The sequence below is a fragment of the Bidens hawaiensis genome, unplaced genomic scaffold (genome assembly GCF_021521415.1).
Source record: "Bidens hawaiensis isolate Kalapana, Puna unplaced genomic scaffold, B.hawaiensis_p1.1 tig00011510_1, whole genome shotgun sequence".
NCBI lineage: Eukaryota > Viridiplantae > Streptophyta > Magnoliopsida > Asterales > Asteraceae > Bidens > Bidens hawaiensis.
The window spans coordinates 524,396-543,669 of NW_027491901.1; the positions used below are offsets into that span (position 1 = coordinate 524,396).

At 39.6% G+C, this 19,274-nt stretch overlaps 1 protein-coding gene across 1 annotated transcript; it reads left to right on the top strand.

Annotated features, from left to right (window-relative positions):
* The first annotated feature begins 14,644 nt into the window (after nt 1–14,644).
* LOC143538209 (uncharacterized) lies at nt 14,645–16,157 on the top strand. Its single transcript, XM_077031812.1, has 4 exons — nt 14,645–15,433; nt 15,518–15,767; nt 15,855–16,074; nt 16,142–16,157. The coding sequence occupies exons 1-4, from the start codon at nt 14,645–14,647 to the stop codon at nt 16,155–16,157; spliced, it is 1,275 nt and encodes a 424-aa protein (XP_076887927.1).
* The last annotated feature ends 3,117 nt before the right edge of the window (nt 16,158–19,274 follow it).

The following is a 19,274-nucleotide window of genomic DNA, read 5'->3' on the forward strand; positions in this document are numbered from 1 at the left end:
ACCTGCACCTGCTGCCGCATATGCAACTTTGATTTGGCGATTGCCGGACATAAAGAAAGGGGTTATGGGTGTAGCCATGAATGGATGATTGGTGACACAGAGGGGTATAGATTGGGGTTTGAATTGAGAGGGGGGGGGGGGGTTATTAATGAACGATGGTGTGGGTTGGGTGGTGGATGAATTCAAGAGAGAGAGAGAGAGAGAGATGGTTTCTATATTTGTTATTTTATTGAAAAATAAAAGATTTTTTTTAAAAAGCCAACTCTCTAGTCTAATTACAAAAATAGTCCTTAAAGGGGTAAAATGACCACAATACCCTCATGTGCAAGACACATAATCATATTTAACAAAAAAATTTAACTCGGTTAGTAACAAAGGACGTAACGTGAAACAAATTTGAAACATGAAATATGTCTTTTGCTATTTCTTTCATTAAAGGACGTCTAATGAAAATCAGGTCAAACGTAAAGGACGTCTTTTGCCATTTTGTCTTAAAATTATTGACATTTAATAAATTTTTTAAACCTAAACACCTAAATATAATATTGTTTTTGACAAGTCGGGTTAAATTAAACTCAAACGTCTAAAAGAACTAAAAAACGAATGTAATCTTCGCATTTAATGTTTTAACTTTTTAAATATTTTAAAATCATTGGCATTCAATAATTTTTTTAAAACCTAATAAATATAAAGGGCAAATAGAGAATATTTGTAAATTATGGTAAAGTTAAAATGCAAAAAGAGACAAAAATGAGAAGGATTTGTGGGCACACAAAAACCGCTAAAAATTTAAAAAATAATAAAAAAAATCATAACTCAATATATAAATAAAAACGAAAATAATGAAAAAAACCAAAATATTTCCCCGTCATTCCCGTTCAAAAAAAAACTACGAAAAGACACAATGCTGAGAAAAGATACACAGAAAATGAACAAAAAACACAGTAATAAACAAAAAAAGACACAATAGATCGCAAAATATAACACAATGCTGAACAAACTATGACACAATGTTGAGTATTATAACACAATATAAAAAAACAAAATGTCAAGAAAAAAAGACGAAATCAATGACGAAAATAAACGCAAAACACAATTATAAACAAAAAAACACAGTGATTTTTTCACTCAACATTATGTCTTTTTTGATATTTTTTTTGTGAGAACGAGGAAGACGGTGGAAATATTTTTGTGTCTTTATATTTTCGTTTATGTATTAAAATTTGAGTTAATGATTTTTTTATTAATTTTTTAAGAGATTTATTTATTGCTACAAATCATTTCACCATTTGTATGTTTGTCATATTTGTAGAATAACTTAACCTCTTGTAAATTAAACTATTTAAATAATTGAATCCATTGGAATTATAATTTATAAGTACGCTGATTCGTTGTACTACAACTGTTCTATGTACTATCGTTTTGCACTTTTGCCTGCTTTGAGGTTTCACTTAATTGTACTTCACCCCCCTCAACTTCTGCTCATGCACGCTAACAGTCCATTGATATCAAATTTATACTTCTTTTTATCCGAGGAATCAGAAACCAAAAACAAAAATAAAAATATTTTATAAACAGCAAATGACTAAAAGACAAAAAAAACTAAAATTAAAAATTCATAGTAGAAGTTTTTTTTTTATATAAAAAATTTGGATGAATTACAAATTTTGTCATTTAAACAAAGCCAATTTATGGATCGTGTCCCTTTTTTAGTTTTTTTACAGGCGGTGTCCTATAAACATTTTTTTCCTACACGTTATGTCCTTTACGCTAACTGGGTTAGAAAAACTCAGTTAAAAAACGTCACGTGAGTCGCATGTGAGGGCTGTTTGGTCTTTTCATCTATACCGCTTTTCTTTTACTTCAATTCCCCCAAATTAAAACATTCTCCTACGATTCTTCATCCGTGAATTTGTATAGTCAAGGGTGCGGTACAAACCCTAAATGGATGATCCCCGGTTCTTCATCCGTGAAGCCTTAGAACAATCGGATGTTGAGAAGTTTTATGGTAAGTTCAAATTTTAGGGTTTATAATCGGGTTTATGTAGCTAATAACTGTTTAATCTTTTATTTGTAGTTAATCATCCACATTTGTTCTCGATCAAGTTGCATCATGGTGGTACTTTCACCAAATTTCCGGGACGGGTTTATAACAGAGCCATTGTCAATTTCGTTGACATGCTCGATATTGACAAGTTTTCTGTTCACGAGCTTGATGGAATCTTGGAGCAATTACAGTATCCTACAAAAAAGGTTAGATTCTACCACTATCTAGTACCTGGTTCAGAATTGGATTGGGGGCTTAGAGCTTTGGGAAGTGATGATGATGTTAGGGGATTTGCTCAGTAAATTGGAGCTTGGAAATTAATGAATGTGTATGTTGAGCATGATTACACCTCTGTACACACATACTTCTGCTCACCCTCAAAGTTTATTATTGAAGAGATAACAGATGAGGAGTTGCTTGCAAGTGAGATAGTAATAGATAAAGGAAATGCAGCTAAGAAAATGTTGTTGTTGGAATGGCAAGATGTGACAATCGTCAATTTCAGGTTAACTCCGTTAACGCAACTCCGTCAATTCAAACTTTAGATTATTGAATCTAAACGCAAACCTCATTACATTTAAACTAGGGTTTGAATGACGCTTAACACTTACTACATGTGTAGTAGCCTTTCGGGATTTGCACCGAAACGCAAACGATTGATGAATAAACGAAAAACACTAAAACACTAATTATGTGATAATTATGTGTTAGGATTATGTGTTATGTGATAATATTATTGTCATGTTAATTTAATGTGCAAGTTATGATAGAATGTTCTAGAAAAAGTAATACTTAATGTTAACTTAATGTGCAAGTTATGATAGAATGTTCTAGAAAAAGTAATACTTAGGAGTTGAGGGGCCAAAGTGTAACATATTCCTTTATAAATACATGGTAAACCTAAACCCTAACCTCCTACCTATTCCCCTACAAAAATCGGCAGCCATCCCCTCCCTTTATTTCCTTGAGATCGATTAATATACACACACACACAATCAAGATCTTTCAAGTTTGATTGAAGATTAAGGTGCTAGGAAGGTATACACAACTATTCTATGTATCCTCTATGTTTAATTGTTAGTTTTATTGGGTTAATTGTAAACCTTTATGGCTGATTTCTTGGTATTATGATATTCATGTGATTCTTGATTTAATTGATGATGATTGATAACTAGATTGATATTGATACATGATTGATTGTTGTTCTTGATTTGAATTAAAACACAAACCCTAATCTTGTATGGTGTGATTGATATGCATGGATAGTAGTTATAGTGTCTAGAGGGTTATATGGATGCATGATAGTTCATAGATTGTTATTATGATGAGTTTTGATGTGAACAGATTCTGGACAGAACGTATATACGATGTTTAACTGACTGTAACGAAGTGTAAACGTGAAAATTGATTGAGATTGTGGGTACTGCAGTAAACTAGGTTGAGTCTAGTTTCTATGAAGTATAAATTCGTAATTTTTGGATAAGTGGAAGTATACTTTTATGATTTTACAAAAACGTGATGCAAAGCTGAGCTGTTAGACCTGCTGTTAGGTTATGTTGTAAATGTTATATCTCATGAACTACGAGACCAATTGGGTTGGTTCCACTTCTGGAGGTTGACTCACTGAGTTAGGAACGAAACCCAAGTGGTCTTGCATTTATTGGATTTTTCGTTTAACGGGAATTGCAAATAACATTCTGATGTGCATGAATCTGACTGATATAAGTTAGCTGTAATGTTTTGATCATTATGAACAATCTATATGGAATAAAAATAAGATAAAAGATGTTCTGGAAACCTAAGATATGTATGCTCCTGTGGTAATTTTTGGTAAATTAATTGAGACGTTATAATCGGTAAACTAGTGCAATCTTTCAAGTAGAAATTCTGTCATAACGAAACTAGCTGCTGAGTTGTATAGGAATGCATGAAATATGATAGTTTTTATATAGTTGTTGTATTTTGACCAAAATACCCTTGCGGGGAATAGTTGCTAGTTGATTGCCATGAATTGACCAAATTGCCCTTATGGGGAATAATGGTTAGTTAGTCTTTGTTTGTTGACCAAAATGCCCCTACGGGAATAATTGCTAATAAGTATGTTATTAATACGTGACACGAAAGTAATTGCTCACTCATGTATCGTATCACAATTTTACTTGTTTAAGTCACACACGATTCACAAACGAAACACGAAACATGTTACGTGCATAGGTATTATGTGCCGAGTCTAGAGACTCGTTAAACATTCCGATACTTAGAAAATCTCTTTGTTATTTTAGAACGCTAGAGAGTTTTCTACGACGCGCATCACTCGGTGATCTAGATCGGATATTCTTCGCAAACAGTGAGTTTCACTTTCCCCTTTTAAACTTTTTAAACGCTTTTCACTTGGGGGAGATAACATACTCCGAAAACGCATTTAAGATTTTGTTAATATAGATTATATATCACTTGTAAAGACTAAGTGGCAAACGCAATAACTAAAGTCCTTCATTCACATCGAACCGTTTAATATTGGATAATAGCGAGTCATTGTTGAGTAGTACTACTGGGTTTGACAAACCCCACCCAACGCTAAACTCGACTGGAGGTCGAGTGGGTGTAATCTTGGCTAAACACATACCATGGTCTGGATGACCTGGTGGCAAGGCAAATGATAAACAGTCAGCTTCGGTGTCGAACACTTAGTGATACTTGTTTTATAGGCTAGCTACCTATAGATATATAATTTGACATAACACTATCTGGTAATGCAAAACACTTAAACGCTGTAACGTGGTTACACACTTAAACGCTGTAACGTGGTTACACACTTAAACGCTGTAACATAGTTACACACTTAAACGCTGTAACGTGGTTACACACTTAAACGCTGTAACGTGGTTACACACTTAAACGCTGTAACGTGGTTACACACTCAAACGCTGTAACGTGGTTACACACTCAAACGCTGTAACGTGGTTACACACTCAAACGCTGTAACGTGGTTACACACTTAAACGCTGTAACGTGGTTACACACTTAAACGCTGTAACGTGGTTACACACTTAAACGCTGTAACGTAGTTACACACTCAAACGCTGTAACGTGGTTACACACTCAAACGCTGTAACGTGGTTACACACTCAAACGCTGTAACGTGGTTACACACTTAAACGCTGTAATGTAGTTACACACTCAAACGCTGTAACGTGGTAACACACTCAAACGTCGTAACGGGGTTACGCAACATTTAAACGTCGTAACGAGGTTACGCAAAACGCTAAACGATTTATCTTATTTTACTTGTGAACTCACCAACCTTGTGTTGACACTTTTAGTATGTTATTCTCAGGTAGCCGAGGCGGGCGCGCGGTTTAGGAGCATGCATTAATGAAAACACTTTTATTCTGCAAACTTAATTTTAACAGTTACATTTGGTTTTAAGTCGTCCTGCGTGACGCAACTTTTGAATTAAGGTTTTACGCTTCCGCACTTACTTTCATTTAAACGTTTTTCTTTGGTTTGGTTATAACTAATGATTCCGATCCTGCCAGTTCACACCCTCTGACGGTAAAACTCCGTTAGTGGATTTTGAGGGTGTGACAGATTGGTATCAGAGCCATTGGTTATAGCGAACTAGAAACTGCATGCATACTAGACTATAACCGCGACGACCCATTAGTTATAATGATACGCACTGCATAGGTTTGTGTAGTTTTGAAATCTTATTTCCTTATCTCCTTCACTCATACGCGCGCATATACCCGGCTTACCTGTAGGAATGTCGACGCCACCCTCATCATCATCCGATTCGATGACGCATGCTCACGGGAAGGAACCGCAGTTACCTACTGCCTCGCCACCCCGTGTAGTCCCGGAACTCGAAGCTCCTGCACCAAAGAGGTACCGCCTATCCGGAGGCTTGTATGACAACAACGTTAGCTGGGAATGGTACCCCAACATGATCAGACGTATGGTCTACCGTGAACAAGTTCCCCCATTGCCTCACCCGAACCACCCTGCTTACCCTAACACTCTACCACCTATAACCGAACCTGTAGAGCGAGTTCTCGCAGCTGTCGTTTCTTGTTTGGAGCGTGATGTGGGTTACATGCGCTACACTAGAGAAAATGGCCGGAAGAAACGCTGGACGAGGACGAGGTAACATCGGCATGACTGCAGCTGAACTCCAAACCCTGCTGAATGACCATGTTGCTGCCGCTTTAGCTGCACACGTTCAAAATCAAACAGGAGGTCCGAATGGAGCATGTACCTTCAAGAACTACTTAGACTGCAAGCCCAGTACGTTTAAGGGCACTGAGGGAGCTATAGGCTTCCTGCGTTGGGCTGAGAAGGCCGAGTCGGCCTTTGAGATGTGTAATTGTCCCCCTGCCAGTAGGGTCAAATTCGCTGCTGGGACACTTGAGGATTCCGCCCTCACTTGGTGGAATTCGAACGTCCAGATCCTTGGATTGGAACTGGCTAACGCGATGAACTGGGAGGAGTTCAAAAACATGATGCGAGAGGAGTACTGTCCGAGGGAAGAAATTTCGAAGTTAGAGTCGGAGTTTTGGTCGTTGAAAATGGTGGGTTCAGAGATTGAAAGCTACACTACTCGTTCGCACGAGTTGGCAGTGATGTGTCCGCGGATGGTGGATCCGCCGAGCAAGAGAATAGAGATGTACATTGATGGGTTAGCACCACAGATTCAGGGTATGGTGACGTCTTCCAGACCAACCACGATCCAACAAGCGATCCGTTTGGCTCACAAACTGACGGATCAGGCTGTGACCCAGGGTGCGTTACCACCGAGGGGTTCGACTGATAAAGCCCGTGACAACCCGAGTAATGACCACGTCAGCAACAGTAACAACAACAGCAACCCGAACAGCGGGAAGAGAAAGTTTGACAACACCAGATCCTCATCCTCGAACCTCCCACCGCAACAACACTACCGTAAGCCCGAATTCACTCGGAGCTTTAACAATCAAAGTCACAACAACAATAACAACGGTAGCGGGCAGGGTTCGAGCGGATATGCTGGGAGATATCCAAAGTGCAATAGGTGCAACTATCATCATGTTGGTCAGTGTGACCGTGTCAAGTGTCAAAGATGCGGAAAGATAGGTCACCAAGCGAAGGAATGTAGAGTTGACCTTGCGGCGAAGGGTGCTCCTAAGCCACCGATGACGACTAAGGGATGTTTTGAATGTGGACAGGAAGGTCATTTCCGGAAGGATTGCCCCAAGCTGAAACAGAATGACAATAATGGGGGTAATGGAAGTGGCAGTAATGGTGGAGGAAATGGCAAAGGAAGAGCGTTTGTGATTGGATCGGGTCAAGCCCGCAATGATCCGCATGTGGTGTCTGTTAAGTTCCCTGTAAACGATTGTTTTGCTTCTGTTTTGTTTGACACTGGAGCTGATAGGAGTTTTGTGTCGAAAGCCTTTAGTCAACTCTTAGACTTAACTCCAACTCCGTTAGATGCTAAGATTCATGTTGAATTAGCTGACGGTAAGGCTATAGTAACGACTCATGTACTTGCGGGATGTAAGTTAAAACTGTCAGGTCATATTGTTGATATCGACCTTATTCCTTTTACGCTTAGTAGTTTCGATGTCGTTGTCGGCATGGACTGGTTATCCGAGAACCGAGCGGAGATTATATGTCACGACAAGATAGTTCACATTTCTACCCCTTCCGGCGAGATCATTTCGGTCCGAGGCGAGAGAAGCGGCATGACCACCAGCGTCATTACCCTTTTGAAGGCACAGAAGTATCTACGAAAGGGTCATCCGGCAATTTTGGCACAGATTGTTGAGAACCCGCGGAGGAGAAACGAATTGAAGACATACCGGTTGTGCGAGACTTCCCGGAAGTTTTCCCGGAGGATTTGCCCGGACTCCCTCCTATTCGTCAAGTCGAATTCCAAATCGAGTTGACACCCGGTGCAGCACCCATAGCACGAGCCCCGTATCGGCTCGCACCGGCGGAACTTCAGGAGTTGTCCACTCAGTTGCAAGATTTGTTGGATAAGGGTTTTATCCGACCTAGCTCATCGCCATGGGGAGCCCCTGTCTTGTTTATCCGAAAGAAAGACGGGACTTTCCGAATGTGCATCGACTACCGGGAGTTGAACAAGGTGACGGTCAAGAACCGTTATCCTTTACCCCGAATTGATGATTTGTTTGACCAGCTTCAAGGATCGAGTTACTACTCGAAGATTGATCTACGATCCGGTTACCACCAGCTGAGAGTGCGCGAAGAAGATATCTCAAAGACGGCTTTCAGAACACGGTATGGTCACTACGAGTTTTCGGTTATGCCTTTTGGCCTAACCAACGCGCCAGCCGTATTTATGGATCTCATGAATCGAGTATGCAAGGCGTACCTCGAAAAGTTCGTGATTGTTTTCATCGATGATATTCTCGTCTACTCCAAGAACGAGACTGACCACGAAGATCACTTAAGGGTAATTTTGGAACTATTGAAGAAGGAACAACTGTATGCTAAACTCTCGAAATGTGAATTTTGGCTTCGCGAGGTTCACTTTTTAGGACATGTGATCAACGAGAATGGTATCCATGTCGATCCCGGTAAGGTAGAGGCCATCAAAAACTGGGAAGCACCTAAGACTCCGACTGAGGTGCGGCAATTCCTAGGACTGGCCGGCTACTACCGGCGTTTCATCGAGGGATTTTCAAAGATTGCTCAACCCCTCACTGCTTTGACTCACAAAAGGCACTAAGTACAACTGGGGTGACGCGCAAGAATCCGCTTTTCAACTGTTGAAAACCAAGCTTTGTAGCGCCCCTATTTTAGCTCTCCCCGAGGGAACGGAAAACTTTGAGGTACACTGTGACGCATCTATACAAGGTCTCGGTTGTGTGCTGATGCAACTCGAGAAGGTTATAGCCTACGCCTCTAGACAACTACGGGTTCACGAGAAGAACTACACGACCCACGATTTGGAACTCGGAGCTGTAGTGTTTGCTCTTAAGATATGGAGGCATTACTTGTACGGTACCAAGTTTACCATTTACACCGACCACAAGAGTCTCCAACATATCTACGATCAGAAGGAGCTGAACATGCGACAGCGTCGTTGGGTCGAGCTGCTTAAAGATTACGATTGTGCCATCAAGTACCACCCTGGCAAGGCCAATGTGGTGGCCGACGCCCTCAGCAGAAAAGAAACAGATAAACCCAGACGGGTGAGAGCATTGCAACTTACGATTCATGCCAGCTTACCCGATCAGATTCGCGATGCGCAACTGGAAGCGTTGAAAGATGATAATCTTCCATCGGAACTCATGCGGGGCATGAGCAAGCAACTTGAAACCAGATCGGACGGGGTCCGATATTTTGAGAACCGGATTTGGGTTCCACGATACGGAGAATTGAGAACTCTAGTGATGGACGAAGCTCACAAGTCCCGATATTCTATCCACCCTGGCTCAGATAAAATGTATCATGATTTAAAGGAACTTTACTGGTGGCCGAACATGAAAGCCGACATTGCCACCTACGTGAGCAAATGCTTGACTTGTGCCAGAGTCAAGATAGAATACCAGAAACCATCTGGTCTACTGCAACAACCGGAACTCCCAATGTGGAAATGGGAACACATCTCAATGGACTTTATTACGGGTTTGCCTAAAACACCGACGGGATGCGATACCATCTGGGTGATCGTTGACCGGTTGACTAAATCGGCGCACTTCCTAGCGATTAAGGAAACAGACAAAATGGAAAGACTGACTCGTGTCTACATGAAGGAAGTAGTGTCGAGACACGGAGTGCCTGTCTCGATCATTTCCGATCGAGATTCTCGTTTTACCTCACACTTTTGGAAGTCGCTGCAATGCGCACTGGGCACACGTCTCGATATGAGTACCGCATACCATCCTCAGACGGATGGGCAAAGTGAACGGACTATTCAGACCCTGGAGGATATGTTGCGTGCATGCGTCTTAGATTTCGGAAAAAGTTGGGAACCCCACTTACCCTTGGTAGAGTTTTCGTATAATAACAGCTACCACGCAAGTATTAAGGTAGCGCCGTTTGAAGCGCTGTACGGACGGAAGTGTCGATCACCACTCTGCTGGGCAGAGGTGGGTGATAGCCAAATCACTGGTCCGGAACTGGTACTCGAAACCTCGGAAAAGATTGTTCAAATCCGAAATCGCATGGCAGCAGCACGAGATCGCCAAAAGAGTTACGCCGACAAGCGCCGAAAACCTCTCGAATTTCAAGTAAACGATCGAGTGTTACTCAAAGTCTCACCCTGGAAAGGTGTGGTTCGCTTTGGTAAGCGAAACAAACTCAACCCACGATATGTTGGTCCTTATCGGATAACGGAACGCGTTGGTCCAGTGGCGTACCGACTGGACTTACCAGCAGAACTCAGTAGTGTACACAATGTTTTTCGCATGCCTATCCGATGAAACTCAAGTAGTCCCTTTGGAGGAACTACAAGTTGATGAACAGTTACGCTTCGTTGAAGAACCAGTTGAGGTTTTGGATTGGGAAACCAAAACGCTCAAGCACAGCAAAATTCCAATTGTTAAAGTTCATTGGAACTCGAGACGTGGACCGGAGTTCACGTGGGAACGCGAGAATCAAATGATGAAAAAGTATCCTCACCTTTTTGAAGGGCTGACCAAACATAGAAAACCGCGAAACCCGGCAAACCGTCAGAAATCACCGGAGGTATGAATTAAATTTCGGGACGAAATTTCTTTCTACTAGGGGATGATATGACAAACTGAAAATTTTTCTTACTTTTTCAGACACTCATCACGACCTGACTCAAATTTTCGGGACGAAAATTCTTTAACATGAGAATGATGTGACAATCGTCAATTTCAGGTTAACTCCGTTAACGCAACTCCGTCAATTCAAACTTTAGATTATTGAATCTAAACGCAAACCTCATTACATTTAAACTAGGGTTTGAATGACGCTTAACACTTACTACATGTGTAGTAGCCTTTCGGGATTTGCACCGAAACGCAAACGATTGATGAATAAACGAAAAACACTAAAACACTAATTATGTGATAATTATGTGTTAGGATTATGTGTTATGTGATAATATTATTGTCATGTTAATTTAATGTGCAAGTTATGATAGAATGTTCTAGAAAAAGTAATACTTAATGTTAACTTAATGTGCAAGTTATGATAGAATGTTCTAGAAAAAGTAATACTTAGGAGTTGAGGGGCCAAAGTGTAACATATTCCTTTATAAATACATGGTAAACCTAAACCCTAACCTCCTACCTATTCCCCTACAAAAATCGGCAGCCATCCCCTCCCTTTATTTCCTTGAGATCGATTAATATACACACACACACAATCAAGATCTTTCAAGTTTGATTGAAGATTAAGGTGCTAGGAAGGTATACACAACTATTCTATGTATCCTCTATGTTTAATTGTTAGTTTTATTGGGTTAATTGTAAACCTTTATGGCTGATTTCTTGGTATTATGATATTCATGTGATTCTTGATTTAATTGATGATGATTGATAACTAGATTGATATTGATACATGATTGATTGTTGTTCTTGATTTGAATTAAAACACAAACCCTAATCTTGTATGGTGTGATTGATATGCATGGATAGTAGTTATAGTGTCTAGAGGGTTATATGGATGCATGATAGTTCATAGATTGTTATTATGATGAGTTTTGATGTGAACAGATTCTGGACAGAACGTATATACGATGTTTAACTGACTGTAACGAAGTGTAAACGTGAAAATTGATTGAGATTGTGGGTACTGCAGTAAACTAGGTTGAGTCTAGTTTCTATGAAGTATAAATTCGTAATTTTTGGATAAGTGGAAGTATACTTTTATGATTTTACAAAAACGTGATGCAAAGCTGAGCTGTTAGACCTGCTGTTAGGTTATGTTGTAAATGTTATATCTCATGAACTACGAGACCAATTGGGTTGGTTCCACTTCTGGAGGTTGACTCACTGAGTTAGGAACGAAACCCAAGTGGTCTTGCATTTATTGGATTTTTCGTTTAACGGGAATTGCAAATAACATTCTGATGTGCATGAATCTGACTGATATAAGTTAGCTGTAATGTTTTGATCATTATGAACAATCTATATGGAATAAAAATAAGATAAAAGATGTTCTGGAAACCTAAGATATGTATGCTCCTGTGGTAATTTTTGGTAAATTAATTGAGACGTTATAATCGGTAAACTAGTGCAATCTTTCAAGTAGAAATTCTGTCATAACGAAACTAGCTGCTGAGTTGTATAGGAATGCATGAAATATGATAGTTTTTATATAGTTGTTGTATTTTGACCAAAATACCCTTGCGGGGAATAGTTGCTAGTTGATTGCCATGAATTGACCAAATTGCCCTTATGGGGAATAATGGTTAGTTAGTCTTTGTTTGTTGACCAAAATGCCCCTACGGGAATAATTGCTAATAAGTATGTTATTAATACGTGACACGAAAGTAATTGCTCACTCATGTATCGTATCACAATTTTACTTGTTTAAGTCACACACGATTCACAAACGAAACACGAAACATGTTACGTGCATAGGTATTATGTGCCGAGTCTAGAGACTCGTTAAACATTCCGATACTTAGAAAATCTCTTTGTTATTTTAGAACGCTAGAGAGTTTTCTACGACGCGCATCACTCGGTGATCTAGATCGGATATTCTTCGCAAACAGTGAGTTTCACTTTCCCCTTTTAAACTTTTTAAACGCTTTTCACTTGGGGGAGATAACATACTCCGAAAACGCATTTAAGATTTTGTTAATATAGATTATATATCACTTGTAAAGACTAAGTGGCAAACGCAATAACTAAAGTCCTTCATTCACATCGAACCGTTTAATATTGGATAATAGCGAGTCATTGTTGAGTAGTACTACTGGGTTTGACAAACCCCACCCAACGCTAAACTCGACTGGAGGTCGAGTGGGTGTAATCTTGGCTAAACACATACCATGGTCTGGATGACCTGGTGGCAAGGCAAATGATAAACAGTCAGCTTCGGTGTCGAACACTTAGTGATACTTGTTTTATAGGCTAGCTACCTATAGATATATAATTTGACATAACACTATCTGGTAATGCAAAACACTTAAACGCTGTAACGTGGTTACACACTTAAACGCTGTAACGTGGTTACACACTTAAACGCTGTAACGTGGTTACACACTTAAACGCTGTAACGTGGTTACACACTTAAACGCTGTAACGTGGTTACACACTCAAACGCTGTAACGTGGTTACACACTCAAACGCTGTAACGTGGTTACACACTCAAACGCTGTAACGTGGTTACACACTCAAACGCTGTAACGTGGTTACACACTTAAACGCTGTAACGTGGTTACACACTCAAACGCTGTAACGTGGTTACACACTCAAACGCTGTAACGTGGTTACACACTCAAACGCTGTAACGTGGTTACACACTTAAACGCTGTAATGTAGTTACACACTCAAACGCTGTAACGTGGTAACACACTCAAACGTCGTAACGGGGTTACGCAACATTTAAACGTCGTAACGAGGTTACGCAAAACGCTAAACGATTTATCTTATTTTACTTGTGAACTCACCAACCTTGTGTTGACACTTTTAGTATGTTATTCTCAGGTAGCCGAGGCGGGCGCGCGGTTTAGGAGCATGCATTAATGAAAACACTTTTATTCTGCAAACTTAATTTTAACAGTTACATTTGGTTTTAAGTCGTCCTGCGTGACGCAACTTTTGAATTAAGGTTTTACGCTTCCGCACTTACTTTCATTTAAACGTTTTTCTTTGGTTTGGTTATAACTAATGATTCCGATCCTGCCAGTTCACACCCTCTGACGGTAAAACTCCGTTAGTGGATTTTGAGGGTGTGACACAAGATAGCATAAATGAGACTGGTAAAGGCAGTGTGGAACAAGAGAAAAATGTTGGAGATGAGACTTTTCAACAAGAGAAAAATGTTGGAGTGAATGAATATGTTGAAGGTGGAGATGGAGATAGTGAAGAATCTTCAGGTTCAGATGATGAAAGTGGAGATGATATTGGAGATGAAGGTGGTGAAGATATTGAAGAATCTTCAAGTTCAGATGATGAAAGTGGAACCGATGATAGTTGGGATTCTAATTTTGAGATGAGAGATGAATGTTCTGATGAGGATGAAAATGTAGAGGGTTGTCCAGTTAAGAAATCTAAGAATGTTAAGAAAGCTAAGGAGGGTGATGAAAATTCAGAAAGTGATTCAGATAGTGATTTCAACTATGAAGATGGTGACACAAATGACGTAGATATAGATATGAGGGATTTTAGATTACATACTGATTTTGAAGTTGAACAGCAGGATGCAATTGGTAGTTCAGAGGGTTTGGACATTGAAATGGATGATGTTATGTTGGATAATGATAGGTTGTATATAGAAAAACAAGGAGATGAGAGGGACATGGATTCTCTTTTCCATGTGGGGCAAGTTTTTGGTACAAAAGCAGAGGTGAAGGCTATGATCAAGGCACATGCAGTTGAAACAAGAAGATAAATTAAGATAAGAAAAGATGATTTGATAAGGGTGAGGGCAGTGTGTGAAAGGGATATGGAAGATGGGTCCCACAAGAAGGGGGTTGGATCTAGCAGTGCTAATAAAGATCAGGGACCAGACCAGAAAAATATTGGGGGTAGGGGAAAAAGGAAAGACCCACTTGCTAGTAAATGCCCTTGGGTACTGTTGCTTTCATACCAAAAGAGAACAAGTTCATGGAAAATTACAAGGTTGGTAACTGAACATAAATGCCTTCAATCTAGGCAAATTTATGCTTGCACAGCCGGGTTCCTCTCAAACCAATTAATTACTGATCTTCAATATGACCCCAAGCTGAAAGTTAAATCTATCAAAGAAAGGTTTCAAAGGAGGTTTGAAGTTGGTGTTTCTGACATGAAAGCTTACATGGCAAAGATGTTGGCCAAGGAACATATCAATGGAAATTTCAAAAGCCAATATGGGTTATTGAGGGATTATATTGAAGAGTTGAAGAGGACTAATCCAGATACAACAGTAAAGCTTGAATTAGAAGGATGCACAGATCCAACATCTGAGACAAGACAATTCAAGAGGATATATGTTTGCTTGGGGTCTTTGAAAAAGGGTTTCAAAGCAATAGGAAGGGATCTCTTAGGACTGGATGGGGCTTTCCTTAAAAGTGCTTGGCTTGGTCAACTTTTAACAGCAGTTGGTCTAGATCCAAACAATGGATACTACCCTGTTGCATATGCTGTTGTTGAAGCTGAAACAATGAACTCTTGGGAATGGTTCTTGGAATGCCTTGGTGATGACTTGGATTTGAACAACATATCTAAGTTTACCTTTATGAGTGACAGGCAAAAGGTTAGTACTTTTGTTTATGTATTTTGGTAATTTATTTAACCATTAGTAGATTAGTGCTTTAGTAATGATTTGTTGTATGTACAGGGTCTTATACAAGCAGCAGATAAGTTGTTTCCTTCTGCAGAGCATAGGTTTTGTGTTAGGCACATCACAGATAACATGAGAAATATATTCAAAGGCAAGATTTACAGGGATGCTCTTTGGAAGCTGTCCACATGTACAACACCTACACATTATGAGAGAGATATGAACAACCTAAAAAAGTTAAACAAAAGGGCACATCTTTGGGTATCTAAGATCCCACTAGAAACATGGTCAAGGTCACACTTTACTGGTAACTTCCAATTTTTGTCCTTTATTATCTAATAACTTTCAACTTATGTCCTTTATCTAACACTATTCAAATGTTTTGTTATAATAGGTAGAGCAATTTCATATGTGTTGACTAATAACATGTGTGAATGCCTTAATTCAAAGCTGGTAGATGGAAGGGACAAGCCTATTATAACTTTGCTGGAATACATCAGAAAATATTTGATGAGGAAGATTGTTAATGTGTTGAAGGTAATTGATAGGTCATCAGGGTTACTAACACCATATGCTACAAAAATGATGGAGTCAGAGAAGAAGGAAGCAAACAGGTGAGTTGTATGTCAATTTTTACATGTGTTGTAACATGTGTGAATGCTTTACATATTTGGATGATAGGTACACTGTGCATTAGAATGGTGAGGAGCATTATCAGGTCACAGGACCAAATGGTGATCAGTGTGTAGTGAACATGACCACAAATACATGTGCATGTAGGAGATGGGAGGTAACTGGGATTCCTTGCAGACATGTGGTGGCAAGTATTTGGGTGAAGCCTGCTCATGACCCAACTGTTGGCAGGCGAGAAACATTTGTCAACCCAATTTACACAATGGATAGGTGGAAGGCGGTGTATAGCTACAAGGTGTATCCTATCAATGGTATGAGTATGTGGCCCATATCACAAGTCCCAATACAGATCACAGCTCCTAAATACAAAAGGTCAATTGGAAGACCAAAGAAATCAAGGAAAAAGTCAACCGTGGAGAAGGAAGATGGTGGTTCAAGGAAAAAGTCAAAGGTTAATGCAAAGGGCAAGGGAAAGGTTGTGAAGGGTGAAGGTCAGCAAGCAAAGGCAATGAGGAAGTCAAGGCCAAAAGGATCCAATGCTTGTGGGACATGTGGTCAAAAGGGTCACAACAAAAGATCATGCATGGCTTCAGTTGCTGATTAATGTTATCTGACCACTGTTTGACTTTTTATGTAGCTTTTAGGTTGTTGGCTTTATGAACAGGTTTCTTTTGTTTATTGTTTTGTGGTTGTTTAATGGTTCTTGAATGTTTAATTGGCAAGTATCTTTTAATATAGTTGTTCATCATTTAAGTTGGTTGTTGTTTGCATTTTAAATTGTTGTTGGTGATTGTGACTTATATTGGACATATTTGCCCTTGGAACAAATTTGAATTATTTTGGGCATATTGCCCTTGGAACAGATTTGACTTAAGTTGGTTGTTGTTTGCATATTGATGGATGTGCAGATGTTTAAATGAGCAGATGGATGTGCAGAATTGGATAAATGGATGTGCATATTGTGACTGTTTGTGCAGATTGTGCATAATGTCTCACACACTCTTCACTCTAGCACAATTGACCACACTTGCACATTTGAACACATTATTCAACACACTTGGATCATACTTTTCAACACATTGAACACCCTATTTAGCATTAACACATTACAGCATACTACTGATTATACATTGCTTAAAAGGATCCCAAATTACATCCAAAATAAAGTCAAAATACAAAAAGTCAACAACTTCAAAATACAAAAAGTCAACAACTTCAAATACAGTCAAGTAACTACATTTTCATTGCAATTACAATTGCAACGAAAATGACCCAACTAATGACCAATCTCTTCTTCATCTTCCTTCCTTCTGCTTTATAACTCTCTAAACTTTGTTCAACATTGTTTTTCGACTTCAACAGGCCTGGGATAATCTCCATTGCCCGTTCACACATTGGTGGGTCACGCCATCCAAGAAAGGGGCAATCCGATGTCTGGAAAAGAGGAGAAAGATGAAGGATAAACGATTATACTAGAACTGAAAATCGAATTACAGAGTTACCATGTCCGGACAAGAGAAAAAGCGACGACCAGGATTTCTATCTGTCCATGAAGTTCGAACAACAGCTAGCTTGGCACAAACATAGTAAGTCATCCTCAATTGAGTCATAGTATTTGAAATTCGCACCGAGCCCTAATTTGGGTTAGTGAATTGAAGCCCTAATCGGGGGTGGGGGGGTTTAAAAGAGGAGGGGAATTGACATACATTTGCAGGTATAGATGAAAAGACCAAACATCCCTCACATGCGACTCACGTGACGTTTTTTAACTGAGTTTTTCTAACCCGGTTAGCGTAAAGGACATAATGTGTAGGAAAAAAATGTTTAAAGGACATTGCCTGTAAGAAAACTAAAAAAGGGACACGATTCATAAATTGGTTTTGTTTAAAGGACAAAATTTGTAATTCATCCAAAAAATTTAGAAGCAAAATGATTATAAAAGATAAGTATAATTGATCGTTGCCAATGATCCCTAACTCAAGTGTTTGAAGTGAGATATTAAAATACTTGAATTTAAAAATGAGGAGGTCTTAGTAGACGTGCACAAAAAAACCGGTTCCGGACCGGAACCGGTGGAACCGACCCGGAACCGGTTCCGGTTCGTACCCGGTATACCCCATACCCGGTTAGGGTATTATAATACCCGGATAAACCTACCCGGACCCATGTATTTGACAAAAAATTGGTTCCTACCCGGAACCGGTTCCTACCCGAAATAACCGGTTCAGCCGGGTTTTTTCCTAAAAAAAGCCGTTGGAACATATTATCGATGGAACCGGTTTTTGAGCTAGACAACTATATAAAGGGTTGGATGATCACTTGTTTTACCACTTCAACTCAAAAATATCAAGAAAACTTGTCGGTTTACACTTTACACTCCAATTTTTTTCACTTCCATTCCACCACCACTCGATAACTAGTTGTTATGGCAAGCCAAAACAAGGGCAAAAGAAAGGCGGCGGCTACCGACTCCGTTTTTATTGACCCAGTTCGTGCCGAAGATGGACGTCGGAGTTGCAAAGATCCTCCCTCATAACCGCAATGAAGAAGTATGGCGGAATTGGGATTTGGTTGAGTTGCTTAACGGAGACATTAAGGCTCGTTGCAAATTGTGTGGCACTTATTTAAAGCATGATTCGAACTCTACTTTAAAGAAGCACATCGAGAAGAAATTTTGCAAGGCGTTGAAAGAAGTTCCCGCCACGGTCCAAGCCGAATTGGGTAAAGATGGAGCAATATTTCGTTACAACGTGAAAGCGGTTCACGATAGGATGGCGAAGTTCGTGATTCAACAAGGTTTTCCGTTTAACCACTTCGACAACCCTCAATTGACGGCCTTGATTAGAGAGACTCTTCAATCGCGCTACACCTATGTAAGTCGTACCACTCTTCGATGTCATTGTCTAAAGTTGTGGGAATGTGCCAAAAAAGATTTGATTGATTTTTTTGACACTTTACAAACGGGTGTCAACTTAACTAGCGATGTTTAGTCGGCACCCCATAGGTTACCGAAATCGTACCTTTGTGTGACCGCGCAATGGATCGATCCGGTATCTTGCAAATGATGAAACGCACCATCGCGTTTGAAAACTTTTCGTTTCCACATACCGCTGAAAAATTGTTTGAAATTTTGGATGAGGTAATAACCACTTTTAACTTGAGGAAAAAAAATTTTTCAATG

Bases quoted from the DNA above. Each gene is read 5' to 3' on its own strand.
- LOC143538209 (XM_077031812.1), top strand. From the start codon at position 14,645: ATGGAAGATGGGTCCCACAAGAAGGGGGTTGGATCTAGCAGTGCTAAT. The intron at 15,434-15,517 runs GTTAGTACTTTT...TTGTATGTACAG, and splicing joins TTATGAGTGACAGGCAAAAG to GGTCTTATACAAGCAGCAGA. The intron at 15,768-15,854 runs GTAACTTCCAAT...TTGTTATAATAG, and splicing joins GTCAAGGTCACACTTTACTG to GTAGAGCAATTTCATATGTG.